The 25,312-nt window shown below is 45.4% G+C and overlaps 1 protein-coding gene across 1 annotated transcript in view; it reads left to right on the forward strand.

Moving 5' to 3' along the window:
- TGM3 (transglutaminase 3) overlaps nucleotides 1-13,351 on the forward strand; it is a 47,810-nt gene extending 34,459 nt beyond the window's left edge. The window contains exons 8-13 of the mRNA XM_079718397.1: nucleotides 516-619; nucleotides 2,443-2,688; nucleotides 6,067-6,375; nucleotides 8,679-8,836; nucleotides 12,186-12,319; nucleotides 12,699-13,351. Coding sequence (XP_079574523.1) covers nucleotides 516-619; nucleotides 2,443-2,688; nucleotides 6,067-6,375; nucleotides 8,679-8,836; nucleotides 12,186-12,319; nucleotides 12,699-12,846 — 1,099 coding nt within the window. The 3' untranslated portion in view covers nucleotides 12,847-13,351. The remainder of the gene's footprint in view (nucleotides 1-515; nucleotides 620-2,442; nucleotides 2,689-6,066; nucleotides 6,376-8,678; nucleotides 8,837-12,185; nucleotides 12,320-12,698) is intronic.
- The last annotated feature ends 11,961 nt before the right edge of the window (nucleotides 13,352-25,312 follow it).

A 25,312-nucleotide genomic window follows, 5' to 3' on the forward strand; every position in this document is an offset into this window, starting at 1 on the left:
TCAATCCGGACCTCAGCCCGAGGGCTTTGTGGCTCTTAGCCAGACCTGGCACTCTTGCTGCAGACCCATTCATTTTCATCCCACATGAAATACAGTAGTGTACCCCAACAGGATGCATAGGAGAAAGCTGTGTGGGTTTGCTTGCTGGATTCTGGCTCTAACCTAGATCTGTTCTGCTCCTCAGAAAGGCAGTAGAACATAGTGGTCAAGGACCTAGATTTTGGAGTTAGGCATACCTGGGTCCAAACTTTGACTCTGCCATTGTTAGCTGCTTGACTTCTCTGAGCCTCAGTTTCCCCTTTTAAGAGATGTGCATAAAAATAGTACCCATTTAACAGTGCTGTGAGAATTTAAGTGCGACAATGCTTGCCAAGGTCTAGCACAATATCTGGAACAGAGTAAACTCACTTGATGAGTATCAGGGTGCTGCACTGTCAGATCAGAGATGTGGTGTTTTGCCACTCCTCTGCCGTGTGGCCTTGGCCAAACTCTGTAGTCTGTGATTCTGTCTGCAGGAATTTCCATGTCTGGAATGAAGCCTGGTTTACACGGACTGACCTAAGCCCATCATACAGTGGATGGCAGGTTCTGGACGCCACCCCCCAGGAAAAGAGCCAAGGTAAGCAACCCTCTGACAGCCCCCTTCTCTGGGTTTGGCTCTAAGTCATGACCTCTTGATTCTTTATAGTGGTGGACAGCGGCACAGCAAGGTCACCCAAATCCTCTCTACCTCCAGAGGGAAAGGAGGGATTAAAACAAAAATATTTTGAAAGTAGATTTCCCTCTTAATTTTCTTGGTTCAGGCTGCTATTAAAATGACTGCCATACCTGCACTCACATGGCTGCTGCAGAGGCCCTGGCACATGCCCTGCGGCAAGGGAAAGGAGCCGTCCCCTGCCAACCATGATTCTCCTGCACCACCTCTGGTAGCCCATCCCTCCCAGCACAGAAACCTTCCAGTTCCCCATCGCTTTGGGACTTAACCCAAATTCCCTGGCTCAGTTCCAGACCTCCGTGATCACGGCCCCCATCACCTCTCTCACCTTCACATGTGTCCCCTGCCAGGCCGAGCTCTCCTTCACGCAGGCTGGCCCGGCCCCATTCCTGTGCTCCCACCTCTGGCCACACTCCCATCAGAGCTTGGGTCTCAGGCTCTCCAGGAACCTTTCTCCTTCCCTGCCCTGACCTCCAGAGCATTCTTGTCCGTTACCCTCATTTTCAGTTGTTTCTTTCAAACTTAAAAAAAAAATCATAAAGGTCATATAGGCACATGGTTCAAAAAAAATTCAAATCATTCTAAAAGGACTTACAATGAAAATGAAGTCTTACTCTCTTCCCCAACTGCAGCGTCTCTACCAGAAGCAATGAACGTTAGATTTGGGGAACTTGGGTGTGAGGAGGGTAACCTTCCAGATATATTCTAGGCCACTATTCAACCTTTTCACTGCAACCCATTAGCAGCTATAAAATCAAGTTAATGGGTTGTGACCATCATTTTAAAAAATGAAATAGAATATCATGAAAAGGGGTGGGGAAAAGGAAAGGAAAAGAAAGTATCAGGGTGCATTGGTCATTAAGAAAAAGAATTGTCCTGTGGAATTTTTGATTCAGGGTCATATATGTGCCATGATATAAAATCTACTTATTTCTAAAGGTCATGGTTAAAAAAAAAAAAAGGTTGAAAGTCACTGTTTCAGGCTCATAAAAGCATGTGTGTGTGTGTGTGTGTGTGTAAACACACATTGTAAACACAAATGGAATAATACTCTTGTTTCTATTCTGCTGCACCTTGCTTTTTTTCAGCTAGGCACTTCATGAATGAAACTATATCTGTATATCTATACCTACATCTACATCTATATCCATCCATCCATCCATCCATCCATTCATCTATGAATATATCTATCTGTCCATCTCTCTATGTATCCATCTACCTACCTACCTATCTGTCTGAGCTACCTATGCTGAGTGCTCGAGAAGGGATGATGGTCAGGGCTTGGGACCCCAAAGAAGCATGACTTCCCTGTGGGCTGGGTATGCAGAAAAGTCTTCCAGGAATAGGGGGGTGATTTGGGAAGAATGATTTGCAGAGTAGAAAAGAGGCAGCCCTGAGCACAAGACAGCAAGATTTTCCCCTTTAGTAAACAGACTGAGGGCAGTGGGTCAGCACAAATTATGCACCCACAGAACACAGGATTGGGCTGTCTTCTGTGGAGGTGGAGTCTCACCAGAGCACTATTGCAGAAGATAACAATAGCCCCAGAATGTCTTGCTGAGTGCCCAAAGAAGGGGGCAGACTGTTGGGGTTGAAGGAGTTTGGCAGGGTAGAGGCAGGGGAGTTGGGTGGTCATGGGTGGCCCCCAGAGGAGCAGGCCATGGGATGTACTGTTGCAGATGGGCCTGGGTTTGGCATGTATCCAACCTCTGCACCCTGGCCCCCAGGGGTGTTCCAGTGCGGCCCTGCTTCGGTCGCCGCTCTCCGAGAGGGTAATGTGGACTGGGACTTCGACATGCCCTTCGTCTTTGCTGAGGTTAATGCCGACCGCATCACATGGATCTACGATTCCTGGACCGGCAGGCCGAAGAAGAATTCCTCAGACCCTTACACCGTTGGCAAATATATCAGTACCAAGGCGGTGGGCAGCAACTCTCGCATGGATGTCACCAACAATTACAAGTACCCAGAAGGTAGGAGGGGGTGTGGATAGGCTGTGCCACCCAGGGCTTAACGGTGGGAAGACAGCTCTGAGGTGGAGAAGGAAAAATTGCTCATACTCCTTCCGCATTGTCAGCCAATTCTGCATGAATGGTAGGACTGCTCCCTGGCATCTAATGCCCAGCTCCCCAGACTGTTTCCCAAGGGAACAGAACCGTCATGAAAAGACTCTGTACCAGTGCGAATTTGCCATAGGACTCACGCAGCTGCCAGTCCAGCTCATCTCCAGCTGTGTCCCTTTGCCAATTACACAACTGGGATGACAGCACCATGATTGAACATCACAGGGAGAAACATGGCCCCCACGAGAGACCACCCGAGGGCCTCTAAGTCAGCCCACTCCCCTAGCCTCTAAGAAACACAGGCAGGAAACATTCTCTGAAAAAAGAAATGGACAGTCCCCCAAGATGTGGGGACTGCTTTGTCTGCTTCAGAGGCCTCCCCAAAAGCCAGATGAGGTGGGCTTACACCATGAGGACAATGCTCGAGTCCCTGAAATCTTAAGCATCCACATGAGTGCTGGTCTCCCTAAAGTCACCTAGAAGCCTAGTTGCTACGAGGCCACCTTTAACACAAATTACATTTGTTGCTCTATTTAGGAAGTTGCTTTCAGAGTCAGAGACTTATCTCTTTGAGGAGTCTCAATAGTGACCAAAGTTCTACATTTGAAGGTGATGTTCATTTTTAGAAACAGGCAAAAGTGAATTAACGCTTGCTCTAGCAGGCCAATCACTCCTTAATGGAGTCAACATGTCACTCTTTCTAAAATACTTTGAAATAGTTCCTTCAGCTGATCCTCACTGTTGGTTCTGAGGTGTCAAGAAAAGTGCTCTCATGAAGGTGCCCACGTGCCCCCAAAGTGAACCCCACAGCTCCGTACCCTGCTGACTGCTGCTGTTGGCTGCCATTTACAAAAGAGGAAAGCTGAGCAGGGGAGGTGGGCTCCAAGTCCAGGTGGATGAACCTCTGGGTGTGGTATTTGTGGCCATTTTGAGGCACGACTCTAGGGTGATGAGATTGGTGCCCTCAGTTGGACCCCAGTCCACCTATGCAGGCCATTCCCCCCAGCTGAGGTCAGATGGCCTTTCTCTCAGTCAGTAAACATGTACTGAGACCTCCCCAAGTGCACACCCACGCTTGGCTCTGGGAGGCCAGGAAGCATCCTGCAGATGAGCCCCTGCCCCTGCAGAGCTCACAGGCCAGGGGGACAGGCCGGTGTGTGACAAGAATGCTCAACAGTGTCATGATATAGGAACAAGAGTAGGGGCCAAGGAAAAGATAACCCCGGGCAGGAGGTGAACTTCATCCTACTCCTTATAACCGTGCAACCTCAAGCAGGATTCTTAGCCTCTCTGATCCCTCGTTTTCTCACCTGTAAAATAAGAAGAGCAAGGCCTGTCTTCAGTGGGATTTAAATGAGCTAGTGTACAGAAAGTGCCAAGGGCAGTGCCTGGCACATAGTGAGGACTTAATAAATAGTGATGGTTTTTTATCAACTTGAACATCTGTAACCTCATTGGAATGACCTCCCAGAGGGACGTCTGAAGTTCACTGCTTACACGGTTGTGTGATTCTGTGGGGTTCCTTACCTGACTGTCACACCCTGATTCTGCTTCTTGGGGGCTCTGGTTGTCCCAGCCACACCTCCTGAGCAATGGGAAGGGGCCACAGTCAGGTTGGGGGATCCCTGCAGAACCCCCGGCGATGACCTAGCCCCTGTGTGACAGCTGAGCTGATCACACGCCTGTTGTTGACAAGTCCTCCTTACCTAATGATTCCAGCTTGTGTCTGATGGCCCCAGGGAGGAAAAACTCATAAAATGGGCTGCTAAGCATTGGCGCAACAGCAACACCAAGGGAGAAAACAGTAGCAGGAATCTTGGTCTTGAGTAAGCCTGGCAGGTGACCTGTGTAGCTATGTAGGCTCTGAGCCTCATTGTGCATAACACACCTGCTTCGAGGTTCTGGGCACAGAGGCTCAGCTCCCTGCACAGCCATCAGACCTGGGTGTGGACTTACAGCTCGGCTAGAGAATGGGAATGCACCAAAGGGAACCCAGCCCACCAGGAGCCATCAGCCTGGGTAATTTGGCTGCCTGTCTTCTTTTCAGTAAGGTGTGTGGGAGGAACTACTAGACTCAGGTCTAGACTTCTGGGGACTGGCCCTCCTTCTGCCCCTAATTCCCAGATTACCAGTCCCTTGGGCCAGTCGCTCCTCCTCTTAGGGCCTTAACTCTAACGGTTGGCCTCTGGGGTCTCTGCCAGTTGTTACACGTAACTTATGGGAAAGACCTCACTAAATTGTAAAGTGCTTCTAATAAGTCATCTGATGCCTTAAAATTTCACAGGTTGGTTGTAAAGCGCTTCTAATAAGTCATCTGATGCCTTAAAATTTCACAGGTTGGTTGGGGAAGTTAGGGGGCGGGGGCAAAAGTATGGTCATTCTTTGTTTATCTCTGTCTGTGTTCCTGGAAGGTCAATACCTTCTCCTTGATAGTGGGTCTATCTTCAGGTCAGGCAGGGAGCCTTATGTGCACTGTGTGGTCTACCCTGGCTCAGAGGCTTGGAGTTGGTTATCAGCTCTTAGCACCCCAAGAGCCGTGACTTTTAGGCCATGATCTTGGCCATTCTCCAGGGACTGTTTATAGCAACACATTCAGCAGCACCCATGACCCAAGTCAGAATCAGAAACCCAACCTGTGGTTCAGCCTTTGTGTTTATGAAACCTGAACTCTCTTGACAATTTAAACTAGTCATAACCTGGAACCACAACAACTGTGGGAAGTTCTCATCAACTGACATGGACAAAAGTTCCACTCTTCAGTTCTCAAAGCATCTTTAGAAACAAAGCAGAATAACATGGTAAACTGGTTTGAATTTTTTTTCAATGAAGTTAATTCTAAATCTTAACCGTTTTTTCACTTAAGAACTTATTGTAATCTTTTTTAGCTCAGTTTTTGTTATTTTTAAATTATCTGTTTTTTCTTTGTCTCACAAAGGACCACTTACCAAAGAAAGAAAGAAGGAAGGAAGAGAGGAAGAGAGGAAGGAAGGAAGGGAGAGATCTAGCCTAATTAGCCTAAGCAAAATATCAAGCCATATAGTAGTTTTATGCACCTTTCCATACATCTCCATGGAAATTTAGAGCTGATTGGAACAGCTGGTATGTGAGCCTTGTATTAAGGAGAATGAAATGGAGACCTGCAGAGGTCAGACACTTGCTTGAATCAGAATCGTTGTGCAAGCTGCAGAACCAGTGTCAGTTCCAGGTCACCCTTCCAGGCAGGATGCTGTCCTTTGTCCAGGTTGCCACCGTGTCCCTGAGGTGCTTCTCTCTTTTCCCACCACACAGGTTCCAGCCAGGAAAGGCAAGTGTTTAAAAAGGCTTTGGGGAAACTTAAACCCTACATGACATTTGTCCCAACATCTGAAAGAAGCTTGAGAGAAGAGGAACGGAAGCCCAGCATCTCCGGGAAGTTCAAGATCACTGGCATACTGACAGTGGGCAAAGAAGTCAACCTGGCCCTGATGCTCAAAAACCTAACGAGTGATTCAAAGACAGTGACGGTGAACATGACAGCCTGGACCATCGTCTACAATGGCACACTTGTACACGAGGTGTGGAAGGAGTCCGTCACCCTATCCCTGGGTCCCAGTGAAGGTAACTCATCCTGTAGGTTGCTGGGGTACCATGCACCCAAGGTAGCTGGTATTCTCTTGGGATTGGAGAGTTCCTGTTGGAACTGAGTCAACTGATTAAAGAAGGAACAGCACATGGCCTCTGTGGTCAAGCCTGGGGTTTTGAAGTTTTGGAGGCTGCTATTATGGTGAACAGTGCAAGCCAGTGTGTTCCCAACCAGAATCCTTTTATGCCCTGGGGGAAGAAGGAGGGAGGCTTTGGCAGTTAATAGACACACTGCAAATGCCCCTTACAGGTACATACCACATTGCCCAGAGGGCAGAGTACTTCCTTATATATTCAATGTACTATCACATTTGACCTTCTAAAAGGACAGATTTCAGTATTCCGTTTTACAGAGGTGGAAACTGAGGCTTGGAGAGATTGTGACTCGCTTAAGAGATTGTGTCATAGCTAGCAGGTGGTAATGCCAAGTCTTGGTCCTAGATTTCCTAATGCTAAATCCAGTGCCACCACCCATTTTCTAGGTTTTATTACTGCCACCCCTCCCCCATACCAGCTGCCACCCTACCCCACCCCTCCCCACCCCACAATGAATCACTTTCTGGGTTTGACCCTAGAAGGGTTGCAATATACCACAAGGTCTTGAACCCTCCCCAACGTTCCCCCACAGCTGCCAATGGGTGGGTGGAATTTCTTGATTCCCAGCGACAGTGATAGGTTTTCTTGGAGATCTGAGCCTCTGGGAGGAACCGTGACTCTGTACTCCTGGGTAGCATAGACGGGAGGGGACCAAAGTACAGGAGAGAGAGTCTGGGGCTGTGGAAGGATTAGAATGCATGTGTGCCCACATTGGCAAAACCCTTCAAGCTGTTATGAAAAGTCTGGATTTATACAAAGCAGATTAACAAGGGTGGGGGTGGCTATTTGCTTCACATAAGGAACTAATAAAAACTGATTAATTACACAGCCCATCTTGAAAGAATTCTGTCTGCAGAGAAACTGCAATACCTCTGTATTACACCTGTCAGAAGGCAGCATCCCTAGCAACCTCTCTTCTGGCAGAATTTAGCAGAAATCTTCCCCTTACCAAGAGCAACTGCCTGGCTGTTATTTACCTTCAAAGCTCAAGGGAAGAGATGTTTCTGTAGAGCAAAAATAATTTACGTGAGATAAATGGTTTTTAAAAAGCCATACTTCTGCCAGAGGCAGCAGAGTGAAATGGGGAGGAGAGGAAGGAGGCAAGTGAAGTGGTCCTGGAGGCCTGACATCATCACCTACTTTCTGGGCAACACTGTTAAGTCCCCCTCTTTTTCTGAGCCTCAGCGTTCACTGTCCAAGAGGGCTGGACCAGCTGATGCAAGGGCCTGCGTCTCCACATTTGGGGCAGGCTAAGTAAACCCCTCCAGTGCTAAAAGCAGAGACAGCTCCTTCCTCACAGACTTTCCTCAAGGGGTGTATGACCCTGTGGATGCGGGGGCCCCCCCAGACCACCCAACATGACTGCACAAGGGAGGGGGGAGTGCCCTGCACCCACTGGAAGGGGAGGACCCTCGCTGCCTGCCCTGCGAGTCAGAGAGGGGCCTTGAAGCTTGGGGAGGAGCCAGTTAAAGGGAGGAAAGCTGGGGAAGGCCTTTCCATCTGAGGGGACCTTGTGAGTCAAAGCTTGGGGGTGATAAGGTACCTATTTTGTCAAAAAGACAATGAGAAGCATGGGAGGGAACGTTCTTTTGAGGGACAGTCACGAAGGGCCGTACTGAGGGCTCTGCACTTTATTCCTGAGGCAGCGAGGGGCCATGGAAGATTTTTGAAGTGACATGGAAGAAGAGTGACATGATTTGGGGGGGAAAGTGCTTCTAAAGCCTATCTTCTGTTGTGTGTGAGTGTCTTGGAAGCAGGGGAGACCGGAAGTGGGGAGGTGGTCCAGATGCTGTTGCCATAGAATCCCAGGCTACTGGATGACCGGGGAGGACCCAGGCGCTTATTTAGCCCTGGCTTCCCTTGCTAGTTATTACTGTGTTGTCATCATTACTGTTTTCATCACTGGGCAATGAGGTAGTACTCGTATTCTTCCCCTGCTCCTTAGAAGGAAACTTGTCCTCCGATATTTTCCAGGACAGGGAGGAGGCTTCAGCCCCTATGAACCCATCCAGCCAGAGTCCTGGGCTACCCCTGGCCCCTGCTCTGCAGGGCCTGGCAGGGAGGGCTCAAGCAAGCCTGGGCTGCAGATGTTCCCAGCCAGCTCACATCGACTTGGCTTGGCATCAGCTTTTAAGGTTTCGACCCCACTCCCTCTCACTCTGCTCCCTGGCTTCTCCTTCCAGAAATACAGCATCCTGTAAAGATCGCATATGCTCTGTATGAGAGGTACCTGAAGGCAGACAACATGATCCGGGTCACAGCCGTGTGTGAGGTCAGCGACGAGACCGAGGCGGTGGTGGAGAGGGACATCATCCTGGACAACCCCACCCTGACCCTGGAGGTAAAGGGGTGCTAAATGGGTGCTGAAGGGGTGCCTCTCCAGCCAGCCCAGCCCTTCCAGACTACAGAGAAGGCCCTCCCCTGCTGACGGGCCGAGGACCGGGCCCAGCTCGGCTCCAGCCTCTGACAAATGGATCAGCCAAGAGTTCCACTCAGAGTAGCGTCCTTGGGACTTCCTTAGTGGTCCAGTGGCTAGGACTCAGAGCTTTTACTGCAGGGGGCGTGGGTTCAATCCCTGGTCAGGGAACTAAGATCCTGCAAGCTGTGTGACGAGGCAAAAAAAAAAAAAAAAAAAGTAGCATCCTTGCTCCCTGTCTGGCAATATCCACAGGCACGTTGCCCTGTGGCTTCTTTGGTTGCAGCTCTAGACCCGCTGGGGATGCCAGCTGAGGATGGCCAGAGGGGCTCTTCACCTCACTTGCTCTGGACATCTGCTGTGTCCTGGGCTGTGCCAGGCTTGGGAATCACAGGGGGCCACAAGGGGTGGGTCCTCACTGAAGGAAACCCACAGCCCAGACCCCGGACACATTTGTAGAGCAAATCAGAAATGGGCATAACTAACATGCATCTCCCGACTCTAGACCCCAGAGTTACAGAATTGTGGACTCTTGGAGACCTAGTCTCGAGCTCCCATGTCCTGCCATTTCACATATCAGTAAACTGAGGCCCAGAGAGGAGAAGGGAATTTCCAGTTACTGCCAGAGCCAGGGCTAGACCTCAGGCCCTTTCCAGGGCATCCAGCACGTCCACAGCCAGCAACAGCATCTTCCCAGTGGTTGAGAATGAGGATGCCTCATTTTTTGGCTGCAGGCTCTGCTCCCAGGCTGCCTCTCAGGAGCCCAGGCATGTGGGGGCTTGCAGGTCGGCGTGAGGCACTTGGTGCCATTCTGTTCCTTCCTCAGCACTGGGGCTGGAAGTATTTGGCTGACTCCAAGGCTGTCCCTACCCACGCCAATCCCAGCCCAGTGTGGAGGCTGCCAGAGCCAGACAACACAAATCTGAGGAGTGAGAGCCTGGCAAGGAAGGACAGGAAGACAAATGGGTCAGGAAGATGGGGTCTTCCCATGGGATCCCATAGAGAGCTTCATGGGTCCTCCCGAGGCTCCTCCCGAGTCTGCTGTACCATCTGCGCCAGCAGTCTAGACAGAGATTGCCTTTTTTTCCCCATCGCAGTGCCACTAGCCTCCCTAGCCCCAGATTTCTAGAGTACTTGTGGCTGCCCTAGTCCCACCCTCCCTAAGCTACATCCCAGCTTCAGAGGTTCCTAATGTCAGACAGAGGGCAGGGGGAGGCAGGGCACCCACTCCATGCAGCTAGCCTGCAATAGAGCTCTATCATTGTCCTGGTTAGTCTAGACTGTGCTTCAGAATAAGGGGAGGGGGGTGGTCCGTCACCTCCAGGGCTAGGGAGGGAGTGCCACCCCTGTTGTGGGCCCATCACAGTGGTTGTGAAACAGAAACAACCCACCCCCCACCATTGGGCAGGACTAGAACAGAGCTTCTGAGCTCCAGGCTCGCCTTCTTTCCTGCCCACCGAGTTTTCATCCTCAATCCATGATTGTCCCTTGAGTGTACAAGCTTCTCCAGGACGTTTCCAGGACGTTTCCAAGAAATGCACCCCATCCCTGTAGAATGACAGGCAGCAAGTGTCATTTCCCACTCATCGGGCTGCGAAATGAAACATTCTGCATAAAAATTATCAGTGTTTAAATGAAGTTAGTTTTTCTCCCATTATATTCCCTTATCCAATATCCTCAAACCTGCTTATAGCTTTCTCTTTTATTCAATACTTTTACTCTACATCTTTTAGACTTCCATATCAAATCAGCTTTGTCTTTCAAGAGAGTGTAACATCTTTTAAAAGAAAATCAGAATACACACAGCCTGGAAATATTCCATCAAAAACTTTCTTATTTAATCTTTTTAAAGGGCATCTGCTCTTTCTTCTTTTGGGCATCTTTGTGTGAATTTGCTCTTAATGCAACCTCTCCTTACTTCAGCCTTCAGAGAATCAAGACAATCTCATCTTGATTGAATGAATCAATGCATAGCTCACTCAGAGCAGGGCACGTGGGTGATCTGTATGAAAAGATAATAATTTGGGTAAAATCCTATTATCTTACTTGATGCTGATTGGGAGTAGACATTGAGGACTTTAGAACCAGACCATACAATCTGAACTTTGTTCCAAAGGGTGATGTCCTTCACGTTGGCCCATGACCTACTGACAGTCAGACACAGTCTTCTGGTGACTCTTATCCTCTTCTTTGGGTGCATGCACAGATTTAGGTCAATAGGACAGGGTGGTAATCAGCAATAAAGAAAGGAAAACAAATACACGAAAATCTCAAATTGAATATCAGTGTGAAAAATATGGCACCTTTTATGTACCCTTGTGTCCCAATGGCATAAAATTATGCTTCATTCTTCAAATCTTGTCATACACTTAAATGCATTCCATGGGAGAAATTATGGTATAGATCGTGGTCTCTAAAATGTTTCAGTTATGCACAAATTATTGGCAGGCATTGCAGGGTCTAGCAAGAAGAGCAAATGGCTCTGGAACCAGAAAGGCCTTGGCTATTGAATCAACCTGAACTGCAGATTTATTACTGTAAAATGGTTGTAGTGAGAATTGGTGGCAAGAAAAAAAAAAACAAAAACCAAATGAACAAAAAGCAGCGGCCTCTAAGGATCCTCAACAGAGAAAAGAAATCCACCAGTCACCCAGTTTCGGTTTCTGTTTCCAAAGCGCTTTCTTCTGCATCCATGATCTCTTTTGGTCCCTTGTAGCCCAGGGAGGGAAGAGGGGAGGGATCGGCCCTCTTTATCAGGGAGAGAGTCAAGGCCCAGGGAGATGACGTACCTGCCCAAGCTTGGCAGCTTTTCAGCAGGAGCACAAGCTTTCATCTTTGGGAGCAAACAAATAGTCCAGGGTGCTTCTCTGACCAGAAACCTAGGTTTCTCCAGCCCCTGATCAAGGACCCTGTGCAGACCACATGTGCCACATCCTCGGCAGTGGGGGCTACCCTTCCCGAGGTGAACTGAGAAAGGGCCCGTGAACCCGGCTGGGAATTTAAGCCCTCTCAGCCGCTGCGATGTGCTGCTTCTCCTCCACGCCTGGGTGTCCTGTCTGTATCCTGGGAATGACAGCAATTTCCTAGGAACCCCCTGCATGATGTCACTGGAACTTAGGAGGAATAAACCCCCTAAGGATGGTTAGCCTCCCTTCCTTTGTCCTCAGCAACATCCTCCCAATCCCCAAGCCTCTGGCGCAGCCCCATTGGCTCTCATCAAGGGCAGATGAAATGAACAGCCCAGCCCTGACTCTGTCAACCCCTCTACCCACAGGTGCTGGACCAGGCGCAGGTGCAAAAGCCTGTGACCGTGCAGGTGCTCTTCGCCAACCCGCTGGATGAGGTGGTGAAGGACTGCAAGCTGATAGTGGAGGGGAGCGGCCTGCTGCCGGACCCCCTCGAGATCGAGTGAGTCCCAGGCTGAGGGTCCAGTGTGGGATGGTGGGAGGGGGGGCAGAGGGGCCCTCCCCAGAGCCCGGGGCAGGGCAGACAGAGCTCCTCTAGCCTCTGAACTTGGGAATCTGCACATAGGGATACACGTTTGCATTTGGTTTGGAGGTTCACCAAACTTGAACTCAAGGGAAGTCCAGGTCACCAGAGCTTGGAGCTGGTCCTCATATTTTTGGGAGATCATGGGATCCACCCACTGCCCCTTCCCCTGCTGAGGGGTCCCAGAGCTGAAGGGGTTTGATGACCCAGGGTGGCAGCTAGAGGGAGTTGAAGGAGCAGTGACCTTGACCAGAGCAGGACTTGAGGCCTCACGCTGACTCCTGCCTTTCCCCATCAGCATGCCAACCCTGCACCCCAGGAAGCAGTCCCAAGTGACTTTTGAGATCCTGCCCACCCGGAGTGGCACCAAGTATCTCTTCGCCGACTTCTCCTGCAACAAGTTCTCCGCAATCAAGAGCATGGTGTCCATCAAAGTGAACGAGTGAAGGGCCCAGGTGGCCCCATACAAACTTGGGAACACGGAGCAGGCAGGGCTCAACTGTGGAGTGAGCCCCCTGCCCACACACACTGTCCAGCCTGGGAAACTCACTCCGTCCCCCAAGGCAGCCTGGACGCCGACCTCCAGGCTCTAGCACACACCCCTCCCTTGCTCCCAGGCTGGGCTGGTTTCACCCTGGCCCGCGGCTTGATCACTTTTGCACATTCCCCAAGCTTCTCCTCAACACTGCCCACTCTGTGAGCTCCATGACCCTGCTCAGCCCTTATACCCTCAATGCTGTGGGCATGGAGTGGCACCTGACCCAGCGGCTCTCCAAATGGATACGGGGGGAGAAGATGGTCTGGACTGTTTGCTGATCCCCAGCCTGCAGTTGGCACATTCCTACTCCTCTCTTAGGCCACTATGGAGGTGGGGGGATGATGGTTAGCCATCTGTTGTAACACTCACAACCGCACCCTCAAAATAAATGTTAAAAAGAGCGTGATCACACAGCACTGACTTTACAGGACTGCTGCTTCAACTAAGGTGGTGGAGACGGAGAGAGGGGGGCTGGGGCCATGTCCTTTTGGAGGATAGATGGCCTTGGGGAGGCCGTGCTCTCTACGTTCCAGTGTCCAAGAGGAGTGAGCTTGTTCTGTGTGGCTCCAAGTGCAAAACCAGGGAGACGTTTCAAATCAGTTTAGGAAACCTCTCTAAGATGATGTCCAAAAACAGATTGGCTGCCTTGGAGCAGGCAGGGAGAGCCTTGGAGGGAGCGTCTTGTCCAGGCAGACTTCGGGCACTCTCTGTGTAGCCAGGCAAACTCTTCCAGGGTCTCTACAGGCGTCAGAGTGAGAACGGACTTCAAAATCTTCACTGGAACCCTTTCACAGAGCAGGTGTGGGTGGTGGCCCAACCTCTGCTCACACTGGACTCGCCCCAACTTGTGGCACACTCCTCCTCTTGCAGCCAGAACCCTGCTAACTCCACCAGAACCTTCTCTGCCTTCACACATGCTCTTAGGGTTCCTCAGTCTTTGCCCCTTGAAATAACCCCAAGCAGATCCCAGAGCTTTCCGTCACTGGTGCTGACTAACCCCATTTTGGCAATCATGCCTCCCTGTTTGGATATAAGGGACCAGTCCAATCTACACAGAAGCTTCAGTCTCACATCCAGCTCAAAGCTTCTACCCCTTGCTCAGCTCAGGTCTGACCTGGGCTTGCAGAAGGAGGCACTGTTCATGCCCCCTCTTCCTTCCTCCTTCCCCTCTTGTTGCCTGATCCATCAGAGTTGGAGAAGGGAGAGAGGAAATTACGAGAAAAATGACAAAGTTCGATTTCACTGGTGTTGATGCAGCCTGGCCACAGAAGCCCACCGCGTGGCTGGCGTGTAAGTGCAGGCTTTCTGTGTTGCGTGTCTCCAATGTGGTCAACATGCCCCTCAGACTCGGCCTCTGGAGGTTCTCCCCTACCGCTAACTGCTCTGGAAGTAGTGGTCCTATTGTGATGGTTTGAGCCCAGTTCCATTTCATGGGCTCCACTGCCCTGCCGCAGCCGCCTCCTCTCCCCCTTCTGCATCTCAAGCTGGTCCAGCCTCAGCTTCTGACCTCCAAGTGCCCCAGGTGGGCAGTCAGCACCAGAACCTGTGTCCATACTTGCTCCTGGTGTCAAGGAGCTCTCACCAGGGCCCAGTTCTGGTGTCTGAATGCGGCTGGGCCTCCCAGTCTCTGCAGGACACCAGGCCCCCAGCTGTGGAGGGGGAAGCTCGTCTCTCCACTTGGAGCCTTGCCACTCTCTCAAATACCCCTTGATTTGGCCTGGAGATAGGCACCAGTCCCCAGTGAGGAGGGGCAAGGTGAAATAGGCAGACTTCTGCTCTGGTTTCTATTAGAAAAAAGGAAATCCAGAGGTTTCCATTTCCTCCCATCCACATGAGGCCTGCCCCAAACTTTAAATCCCTCAAACATCAGCCCTGTCAGCAAGCGTCTCCTGAGTTCCTGCTTTCTGCCAGGCTCTGTCCAGAGAGATTAAAAACCAACAAGAGGGCTTCCCTGGTGGCGCAGTGGTTGACAGTCCGCCTGCCGATGCCACGGATGCGGGTTCGTGCCCCGGTCTGGGAAGATCCCACATGCCGTGGAGCGGCTGGGCCTGTGAGCCATGGCCGCTGAGCCTGCGCGTCCGGAGCCTGTGCTCCACAACGGGAGAGGCCACGGCAGTGAGAGGCCCGCGTACCGCAAAAAAAAAAAAAAAAAAAACCAACAAGAGCAGAATCCCTGCCTTTGGGTTTCCATCCTCAAGGGAGCCTCCTAAGGTATGTCATTAAAAATCCATGGGGAGTTTGTAACCAACACCAAACACATGTGTCTTAGAGCTATGTCTAAACACCCCTCCCCCCCAATTTGGGTTCTGAAGGATTTTAGCAATAAAACAAAGGAATAGCAGGCAGAGGCCACAGTGCCATGTTTATTTCTGGTAGAACAGAAGTTAGAGGTTGTAGCAACGTGTGAGGTGCAGTCGGCCTGCTAGCTGAACCCCAGAATTAGGTGACCTTGCTTTATTTGTTAGGATATATGCTCAGCAGCCATAGCAGGGAAACCCAAACTGCCAGGGTCCTAAACAGAATGGGCATTAATTTCTGTCATATAAGAGCCAAGGGAAGCAGCTCAGGGACACAGGCTTCCTTGTCTTACAATGCTGTCATCCTCCACACATAGCTTCCACCTATCGATTCTAGGTGGTTCTTCCAGCTCAAGGCAAAAGCCCGCAGGCCATCCAGCAGGAAGGAAGAAAAGGGGAATAGATGGGCTCCCTCCTTCCCAATCTGAAAGTCAAAAGTTGAAATTATGCATTTCACTTCTGCAAACATCCCACTGGCCAATGAATCTAAAAGTGGGTTGTTTGAAGTGAATAACATTGATGTATCTCTAGCCAAACTGATTGGGAAAAAATAAAAAATACACAAATTACAAATATCAGGAATGAAAGCACCTGCAGCTATTTAAAGGAAGTAAAGGAATATTATGAACAATGTTATGCCAATAAATCAGACAACTTAGATAAAATGAATTCCTTGAAAGACACAGACTACCAAAATTCATTCAAGAAAAGTAGATATTCCCCATATCTGTTAAAGAAATTGAATTTGGAGTGAAGACCAACAGAAACTGTCCAGGAGCCTAACAAGCCACAGAGCAGGTGGTTGTTTTGTCACTATGTTTTCCTGTGGTTTGTTATACAGCAAAGGGACCATTTTCCTCCATTTCCATGCATACATCCTTGCCCTTTCCAGTGAAATGTCCCCTCTTCTGAGAAACCTTCTCCGTATCCCTCCCCACCTTGCTGCACCCATACACAGCTGGCCCCTCCTTCATCTACAATTCCCTTCACTGTGCACATGTCTTTTTAGACCACTTTGGCTTAAAGTCATCTGGGCCTTTGTACATCCCTCTCCCCATCTTAGACTATGTACTTGTCATGGGCAAGAACCAGGTTTCCTTTAGCCCTCCACACTTAGCAGTGTCTGGTGTAGATTAAGTACCCATAGATATTCATTAAAGACCAAAGAGGTGAATGAGATTGTAGTTGAACAAACAAATGAATGAATAAAGTGACTAATTGGAAGTACTAAAAAATTATAATATCTAACATTCATTGAGAGTGTAAAATCTGTAAGTCACTGTTCTAGGATTTTTAAAAATTTATTGATTGCCTACTATGTGCCAGATATTGTGCTTAATGTTTCATGTCCATTATCTTACTGAATCCTATATAGCATTCTTGAGTGGCAATCATTGTTATTCTTATTTTTGTCTTTTCAACTTTCTTTTTAAATGGACCTTATTTTTTAGAGTAGTTTTAGATTCACAGCAAAATTGAACAGAAGGCACAGATATTTCTCATATACCCCCTGCCCCCACATACGCATAGCCTCCCCCATTATCAATATCCCTACTAGAATAGTATACTTGTTACAATTGATGAGCCTATATTGACACATCATTATCACCCAATTTCATAGTTTTACATTAGGGTTCACTCTTGGTGTTGTACATTCTATGGGTTTGGATAACTTTATAATAACATGTATCCACCATTATAGTACCCTCCTTCTCCTCTAACACCTGGCAACCACTGATCCTCTTCCTGTCTCCATAGTTTTGCCTTTTCCAGAATACCACATAGTTGAAATCATACAGTAAGTAGTTTTGTCAGCCAGGCTTCTTTCACTTAGTAATATGCATTTACGTTTCCTCTAAGTCTTTTCATGACTTGATAGATTATTTCTGAATAATATTCTTTTGTCTAGATGTGCCACAGTTTGTTTATCCATTCACCCACTGAAGGACATCTTGGATGCTTCCAAATTATGGCAAATATCAGTAGAGTTTCTATAAACATACATGGGCAGAGTTTTGTGTGGACATAAGTTTTCAACTCCTTTGAGCAAATATCAAGGAGCCAAATTGCTGGATCATGTAATGACAGTATACTTAGTTTTATAAGAGACGGCCAAATTCTCTTCCAAAGTAGCATTATGCATTTCCACCAGCAATGAATGAGAGTTCCTATTGCTCCACACCCACATCAGCATTTGGTATTAGTAGTGTTCTGGATTTTGGCCATTCTGATAGATATGTAATGGTATCTCATTGTTTTAATTTGCATTTCCCTGATGACATATGAAGTCGAGTATCTTTTCATATGCATATTTGTCATCTATATATCTTCTCTAGTGAGGTGTCTGCTAAATGTATTTAGCCTTTATTTTAATCAGGTTATTTGTTTTCTTATTGTTGAGCTTCAAGAGTTCTTTGTATATTTTGGATAACCGTTCTTTATTAGATATGTCATTTGCAAATATTTTCTACTAGTCTGTGGCTGTCTTCTCATTCTCTTGACAGTGTCTTTTGTAGGTGAGAAATTATTCATTTTGATCAAGTCCAGCTTATTAATTCTTTCATAGATCATGCCTTTGGTGTTGTATTTAAAAAGTCATTGCCAGGGACTTCCCTGGCGGTCCAGTGGTTAGGACTCCGTGCTTCCCCTGCAGCACTGCAGGGGTCCTGGGTTCAATCCCTGGTGGGGAAACTAAGATCCTGCATCTTGCTCAGTGTAGCCAAAAACAATTTTTTTAAGTAAAAATAAATAAAGTCTTTGCCAAACCCAGGGTCATCTAGATTTTCCCTTATGTTATCTTCTAGGAGTTTTAGAGTTTTGCATCTTACATTTAGGTCTGTGATTCATTTTGAGTTAATTTTTGTGAATGGTATAAAGTCTGTGTCTAGATTCATTTTTTTTTGCATGTAGACGTCCAGTTGTTTCAGAATCCTTTGTTGAAAGGATTATCTTTTCTCCATTGAATTGTCTTTGCTCCTTTGTCAAAGATCAGTTGACTATATTTATGTGGTTCTATTTCTGGGCTCTCTATTCCATTCCACTGATCTACTTGTCTATTCTTTCACCAATACCGCATTGTGTTGATAACTGTAGCTTTATAGCAAGTCTTGAAGTTGAGTAGTGTCATTCCTTTGACGTTGTTCTCCTTCAATGCTGTGCTGGCTATTCTGGGTCTTTTGCCTCTCCATATAAACTTTAGAATCATTTTGTTGATATCCACAAAATAACTCAATGAGATTTTAATGGGGATTGCTTTGAATCTACAGATCAAGTTAGGAAGAACTGACATCTTGTCAATATTAAGTCTTCTTATCCATAAACATGGATTATCTGTCCTATATTTAGTACTTTGATTTCTTCATTAGAGTTTTGTAGTTTTCCTTGTATAGATCTTATATGTATTTTCTTAGCATTTTATCTATTTTATTTTGGAGGGTGTTAAATTAAATAATATTATGGTTTTTTAAATTTCAAATTCCACTTTTCATTGTTGGTATATAGGAAAATGATTGATTTTTTAAATATTAGCTTTAAATCCTACAACCTTGCTATAATAACTTCTTAGTCCCAGGAGTTTGCTGTTGTTGTGGCTGATTCTTTCAGATTTTCTGCATAAATAGTAATGTCATTTATGAACAAAGATAGCTTTATTTCTTCCTTCACAATCTGTACACCTTTCATTTCCTTTTCTTATTGCATTAGCCAGAACATCCAATATTGAAAAAAAAGTGGTGAGAGGAGACATCCTTGCCTTGTTCCTGCTCTTAGTAAGAAAACTTCTAGTATGATGCTAGCTATTTTGTAGATGTTCTTTATCAAATTGAAAAGTTCCCCCCATTCCTGGTTTACTAAAGGTTTGAAATGAGTGTTGCATTTTGGCAAATGTCTTTTCTGCATCTATTGATGTGACATGTGATTTTTCTTCTTTAGCTTATTGATGTAATGGGCTACAGTAATTGATTTCTTTTTTTTTGAGTTGCACAGATTTTTTTTTTAACATCTTTTTTGGAGTACAATTGCTCCACAATGGTGTGACAGTTTCTGCTCTACAAAAAAGTGATTCAACCATACACACACATAAATACCCACATCTCCCCACTCTGCTTTCCTCCCGCCCCGCATCCCATCCCTCTAGGTGTTCACAAAGCAACGAGCTGATCTCCCTGTGCTATGCGGCTGCTTCCCACTAGCTATCTATTTTACATATAGTAGTATTTATAAGCCCATGCCACTCTCTCACTTCGTCCCAGCTTACCCTTCCCCCTCCCTGTGTCCTTGAGGACATTCTCTACATCTGCGTCTTTATTCCTGTCCTGCCCCTAGGTTCTTCAGAACTTTTTTTTTTTTTTTTTTAGATTCCATATATATGTGTTAGCATACGGTATTTGTTTTTCTCTTTCTGACTTACTTCACTCTGTAGGACAGACTCTAGGTCCACCCACCTCACTACAAATAACTAAATTTCATTTCTTTTTATGGCTGAGTAATATTCCATTGTATATATGTGTCACATCTTCTTTATCAATTCATCTGTCAGTGGACACTTAACTTGCTTCCATGTCCCAGCTATTGTAAATAGAGCTGCAATGAACATTGTGGTACATGACTATTTTTGAATTATGGTTTTCTCAGGGTATATGCCCAGTAGTGGGATTGCTGGGTCGTATAGTAGTTCTATTTTTAGTTTTTTAAGGAACCTCCATACTGTTCTCCATAGTGGCTCTGTCAATTTACATTTCCACCAACAGTGCAAGAGGCTTCCCTTTTCTCCACACCCTCTCCAGCATTTATTGTTTTGTAGATTTTTTGATGATGGCCATTCTTACTGGTGTGAGGTGATATCTCATTGTAGTTTTGATTTGCATTTCTCTAATGATTAGTGATGTTGAGCATTCTTTCATGTGTTTGTTGGCAATCTGTATATCTTCTTTGGAGAAATGTCTATTTAGGTCTTCTGCCCATTTCTGGATTGGGTTGTTTGTTTTTTTGATACTGAATTGCATGAACTTCTTGTAAATTTTGGAGGTTAATCCTTTGTCAGTTACTTCATTTGTAAATATTTTCTCCCACTGTGAGGGTTGTCTTTTGTCTTGATTATGGTTTCCTTTGCTGTGCAAAAGCTTTTAAGTTTCATTAGGTCCCTTTTGTTTATTTATTTTATTTCCATTTCTCTAGGAGGTGGGTCAAAAAGGATCTTGCTGTGATTTATGTCATAGAGTGTCCTGCCTGTTCTCCTCTAAGAGTTTTATAGTGTCTGGCCTTACCTTTAGGTTTTTAATCCATTTTGAGTTTATTTCTGTGTATGGTGTTAGGGAGTGTTCTAATTTCATTCTTTTACATGTAGTTGTCTAGTTTTCCCAGCACCACTTATTGAAGAGGCTGTCTTTTCTCCACTGTATATTCTTGCCTCCTTTATCAAAAATAAGGTGACCATATGTGCGTGGGTTTAACTCTGGCCTTTCTATCCTGTTCCATCTATCTATAATTCAGTTTTTGTGCCAGTACCATACTGTCTTGATTATTATAGCTTTGTAGTATAGTCTGAGGTCTGGGAGCCTGATTCCTCCAGCTCCTTTTTTCTTTCTCAAGATTGCTTTGGCTATTCGGGGTCTTTTGTGCTTCCATACAAATTGTGAAATTTTTTCTTCTATTCTGTGATAAATGCCATTGGTAGTTTGATAAGGATTGCATTGAATCTGTAGATTGCTTTGGGTACTAGAGTCATTTTCACAATGTTGATTCTTCCAATCCAAGAACATTGTATATCTCTCCACCTGTTGGTATCATCTTTAATTTCTTTCATCAGTGTCTTATAGTTTACTGCATACAGGTTTTTTGTCTCCCTAGGTAGGTTTATTCCTAGGTATTTTATTCTTTTTGTTGCATTGGTAAATGGGAGTGTTTCCTTAATTTCTCTTTCAGATTTTTCATCATTAGTGTATAGGAATGCAAGGGATTTCTGTGCATTAATTTTGTATCCTGCTACTTTACCAAATTCATTGATTAGCTCTAGTAGTTTTCTGGTGGCATCTTTAGGATTCTCTATGTATAGTATCATGTCATCTGCAAACAGTGACAGTTTTACTTCTTCTTTTCCGATTTGCATTCCTTTCTTTTTCATCTCTGATTGCTGCAACTAAAACTTCCAAAACAACGTTGAATAACTGTCGTGAGAGTGGACAACCTTGTCTTGCTCCTGATCTTAGCGGAAATGGTTTCAGTTTTTCACCTTTGAGTATGATGTTGGCTGTGGGTTTGTCATATATGGCCTTTATCATGTTGAGGTAAGTTCCCTCTATGCCTACTTTCCGGAGGGTTTTTATCATAAATGGGTGTTGAATTTTGTCAAAAGCTTTTTCTGCCTCTATTGAGATGATCATATGTTTTTTCTTCTTCAATCTGTTAATATGGTTTATCACATTGATTGATTTTCATATGTTGAAGAATCCTTGCATTCTTGGGATAAACCCCACTTGATCATGGTGTATGATCCTTTCAGTGTGCTGTTGGATTCTGTTTGCTAGTATTTTGTTGAGGATTTTTGCATCTATGTTCATCAGTGATATTGGCCTGTAGTTTTCTTTCTTTGTGACATCCTTGCCTGGTTTTGGTATCAGGGTGATGGTGGCCTCATAGAATGAGTTTCAGAGTGTTCCGCCCTTTGCTATATTTTGGAAGAGTTTGAGAAGGATAGGTGTTAGCTCTTCTCTAAATGTTTGATAGAATTCACCTGTGAAGCCATCTGGTCCTGGACTTTTGTTTGTTGGAAGATTTTTAATCACAGTTTCAATTTCATTACTTGTGATTGGTCTGTTTATATTTTCTATTTCTTCCTGGTTCAATCCCAGAATGTTGTGCTTTTCTAAGAATTTGTCCATTTCTTTCAGGTTGTCCATTTTATTGGCATATAATTGCTTGCAGCAATCTCTCATGTTCCTTTGTATTTCTGCAGTGTCAGTTGTTACTTCTCCTTTTTCATTTCTAGTTCTATTGATTTGAGTCTTCTCCCTTTTTTTCTTGATGAGTCTGGCTAATGGTTTATCAATTTTGTTTATCTTCTCAAAGAACCAGCTTTTAGTTTTATTTATCTTTGCTACTGTTTCCTTATTTCTTTTTCATTTATTTCTGATCTGATCTTTATGATTTCTTTCCTTCTGCTTACTTTGGGGTTTCTTTTTTTGTTGTTGTTCTTCTTTCTGTAATTGCTTTAGGTGTAAGATTAGGTTGTTTACTTGAGATGTTTCTTCTTTCTTGAGGCAGGATTGTATTGCTATAAACTTCCCTCTTAGAACTGTTTTTGCTGCATCCCATAGGTTTTGGGTCATCTTGTTTTCATTGTCATTTGTTTCTAGGTATTTTTTGATTTCCTCTTTGATTTTTTTCAGTGATCTCTTGGTTATTAAGTAGTGAATTGTTTACCCTCCATGTGTTTGTGGTTTTTACAGATCTTTTCCTGTAATTGATACCTAGTCTCATAGCTTGTGGTTGGAAAAGATACTTGACACAATTTCAATTTTCTTAAATTTACCAAGGCTTGCTTTGTGACCCAAGATATGATCTATCCTGGAGAATGTTCCATGAGCACTTGAGAAGAAAGTGTATTTTGTTGTTTTTGGATGGAAAGTTTATAAATGTCAATTAAGTCCATCTTGTTTAATGTATCATTTAAAGCTTGTGTTTCCTTATTGATTTTCATTTTGGATGATCTGTCCATTGGTGAATGTGGGGTGTTAAAGTCCCCTACTATGATTGTGTTAGTGTCGATTTCCCCTTTTATGGCTGTAGCATTTGCCTTGTGTATTGAGGTGCTCCTATGTTGGGTGCATATATATTTATAATTGTTTTTTCTTCTCCTTGGAATGATCCCTTGATCATTATGTAGTGTCCTTCTTTGTCTCTTGTAATACTCTTTATTTTAAAGTCTATTTTGTCTGATATGAGAATTGCTACTACAGCTTTCTTTTGATTTTCCTTTGCATGGAATATCTTTTCCCATCCCCTTACTTTCCATCTGTATGTGTCCCTAGGTCTGAAGTGGGTCGCTTGTAGACAGCATATATACGCATTTTGTTTTTGTATCCATTCAGCCAGTCTATGTCTTTTGGTTGGAGCATTTAATCTAGTTACATTTAAGGTAATTATCAATACGTATGTTCCTATTGCCATTTTCTTAATAGTTTTGGGTTTGTTATTTTAGGTCTTTTCCTTCTCTTGTTTTTCCTGCCTAGCGAAGTTCCTTTAGCATTTGTTGTAAAGCTGGTTTGGTGGTGCTGAATCCTCTTAGCTTTTGATTGTAAAGGTTTTAATTTCTCCGTCAAGGATCTCTGAATGAGATCCTTGCTGGGTAGAGTAATCTTGGTTGTAGGTTTTTCCCTTTCATCACTTTAAATATGTCCTGTCACTCTCTTCTGGCTTGCAGAGTTTCTGCTGAAAGATCAGCTGTTAACCTTATGGGGATTCCCTTGTATGTTATTTGGTTTTTTTCCCTGCTGCTTTTAATATTTTTTGTGTTTAATTTTTGATAGTTTGATTGATATGTGTCTTGGCATGATTCTCCTTGGATTTATCCTGTATGGGACTCTCTGCGCTTCCTGGATTTGACTGACTATTTCCTTTCCCATATTAGGGAAGTTTTCAACTATAATCTCTTCAAATATTTTCTCAGTCACTTTCTTTTTGTCTTCTTCTTCCAGGACCCCTGTAATTTGAATGTTGGTGCATTTAATGTTGTCCCAGAGGTCTCTGAGACTGTATTCCCTTCTTTCATTCTTTTGTCTTTATTCTACTCTGTGGTAGTTATTTCCACTATTTCATCTTCCAGGTCACTTATTCGTTCTTCTGCCTCAGTTATTCTGCTATTGACTCCTTCTAGAGAATTTTTAATTTCATTTATTGTGTTGCTCATCATTGTTTGTTTGTTGTTTAGTTCTTCTAGGTCCTTATTAAACGTTTCTTGTATTTTCTCCATTATGTTTCCAAGATTCTGGATCATTTTTCCTATCATTATTCTGAATTCTTTTTCCAGTAGACTGCCTATTTCCTCTTCATTTTTTTGGTCTGGTGGGTTTTTACCTTGCTCCTTCATCTGCTGTGTGTTTCTTTGTCTTCTCATTTTGCTTCACTTACAGTGTTTGGGGTCTCCTTTTCACAGGATGCAGGTTCATTGTTCCCGTTGTTTTTGGTGTCTGCCCCCAGTGGCTAAGGTTGGTTCGGTGGTTATGTAGGCTTCCTGGTGGAGGGGACTAGTACCTGTGTTCCGGTGAATGAGGCTGGATCTTGTCTTTCTGTTGGGCAAGACCATGTCCGGTGGGGTGTTTTGAGGTGTCTGTGACCTTATTATGATTTTAGGCAGCCTCTCTGCTAATGGGTGGGGTTGTGTTCCTGTCTTGCTAGTTGTTTGGCATAGGGAGTACAGCAGTGTAGCTTGCTGGTCGTTGAGTGGAGCTGCGTCTTAGCATTGATATGGAGATATCTGGGAGAGCTTTCACCATTTGATATTACATGTAGCTTGGAGGTCTCTGGTGGACCAATGTCCTGAGCTCAGCTCTCCCACCTCAGAGGCACAGGCCTGGCAGTTGGCTGGAGCACCAAGACCCTGTCAGCCACACAGCTCAGAAGAAAAGGGAGAAAAGAAAGAAAGAAAGAAAGAAAGAAAGAAAGAAAGAAAGAAAGAAAGAAAGAAAAAAGAAAGAAAGGAAGGAAGGAAGGAAGAAGAAAGAAAGGAAGGAAGGAAGGAAGGAAGGAAGGAAGAAAGAAAGAAAGAAAGAGAAAGAAAGAAAGAAAGAGAAAGAAAGAAAGAAAGAAAGAAAGGAAGGAAGAAAGAAAGAAAGGAAGAAAGAAAGAAAGAAAGGGGGCTTCCCTGGTGACACAGTGCTTGAGAGTCCGCCTGCCGATGCAGGGCACATAGGTTCGTGCCCCGGTCCAGGAAGATCCCACATGCTGTGGAGCAGCCAGGCCCGTGAGCCATGGCCGCTGAGCCTGCGTGTCCGGAGCCTGTGCTCCTCAGCGGGTGAGGCCACAGCAGTGAGAGGCCCATGTACTGCAAAAAAAAAAAAAAAAAAAGAAAGAAAGAAAGAA

Source organism: Hyperoodon ampullatus, assembly GCF_949752795.1.
Source record: "Hyperoodon ampullatus genome assembly, chromosome: 14".
Classification (NCBI taxonomy): Eukaryota; Metazoa; Chordata; class Mammalia; order Artiodactyla; family Ziphiidae; genus Hyperoodon; species Hyperoodon ampullatus.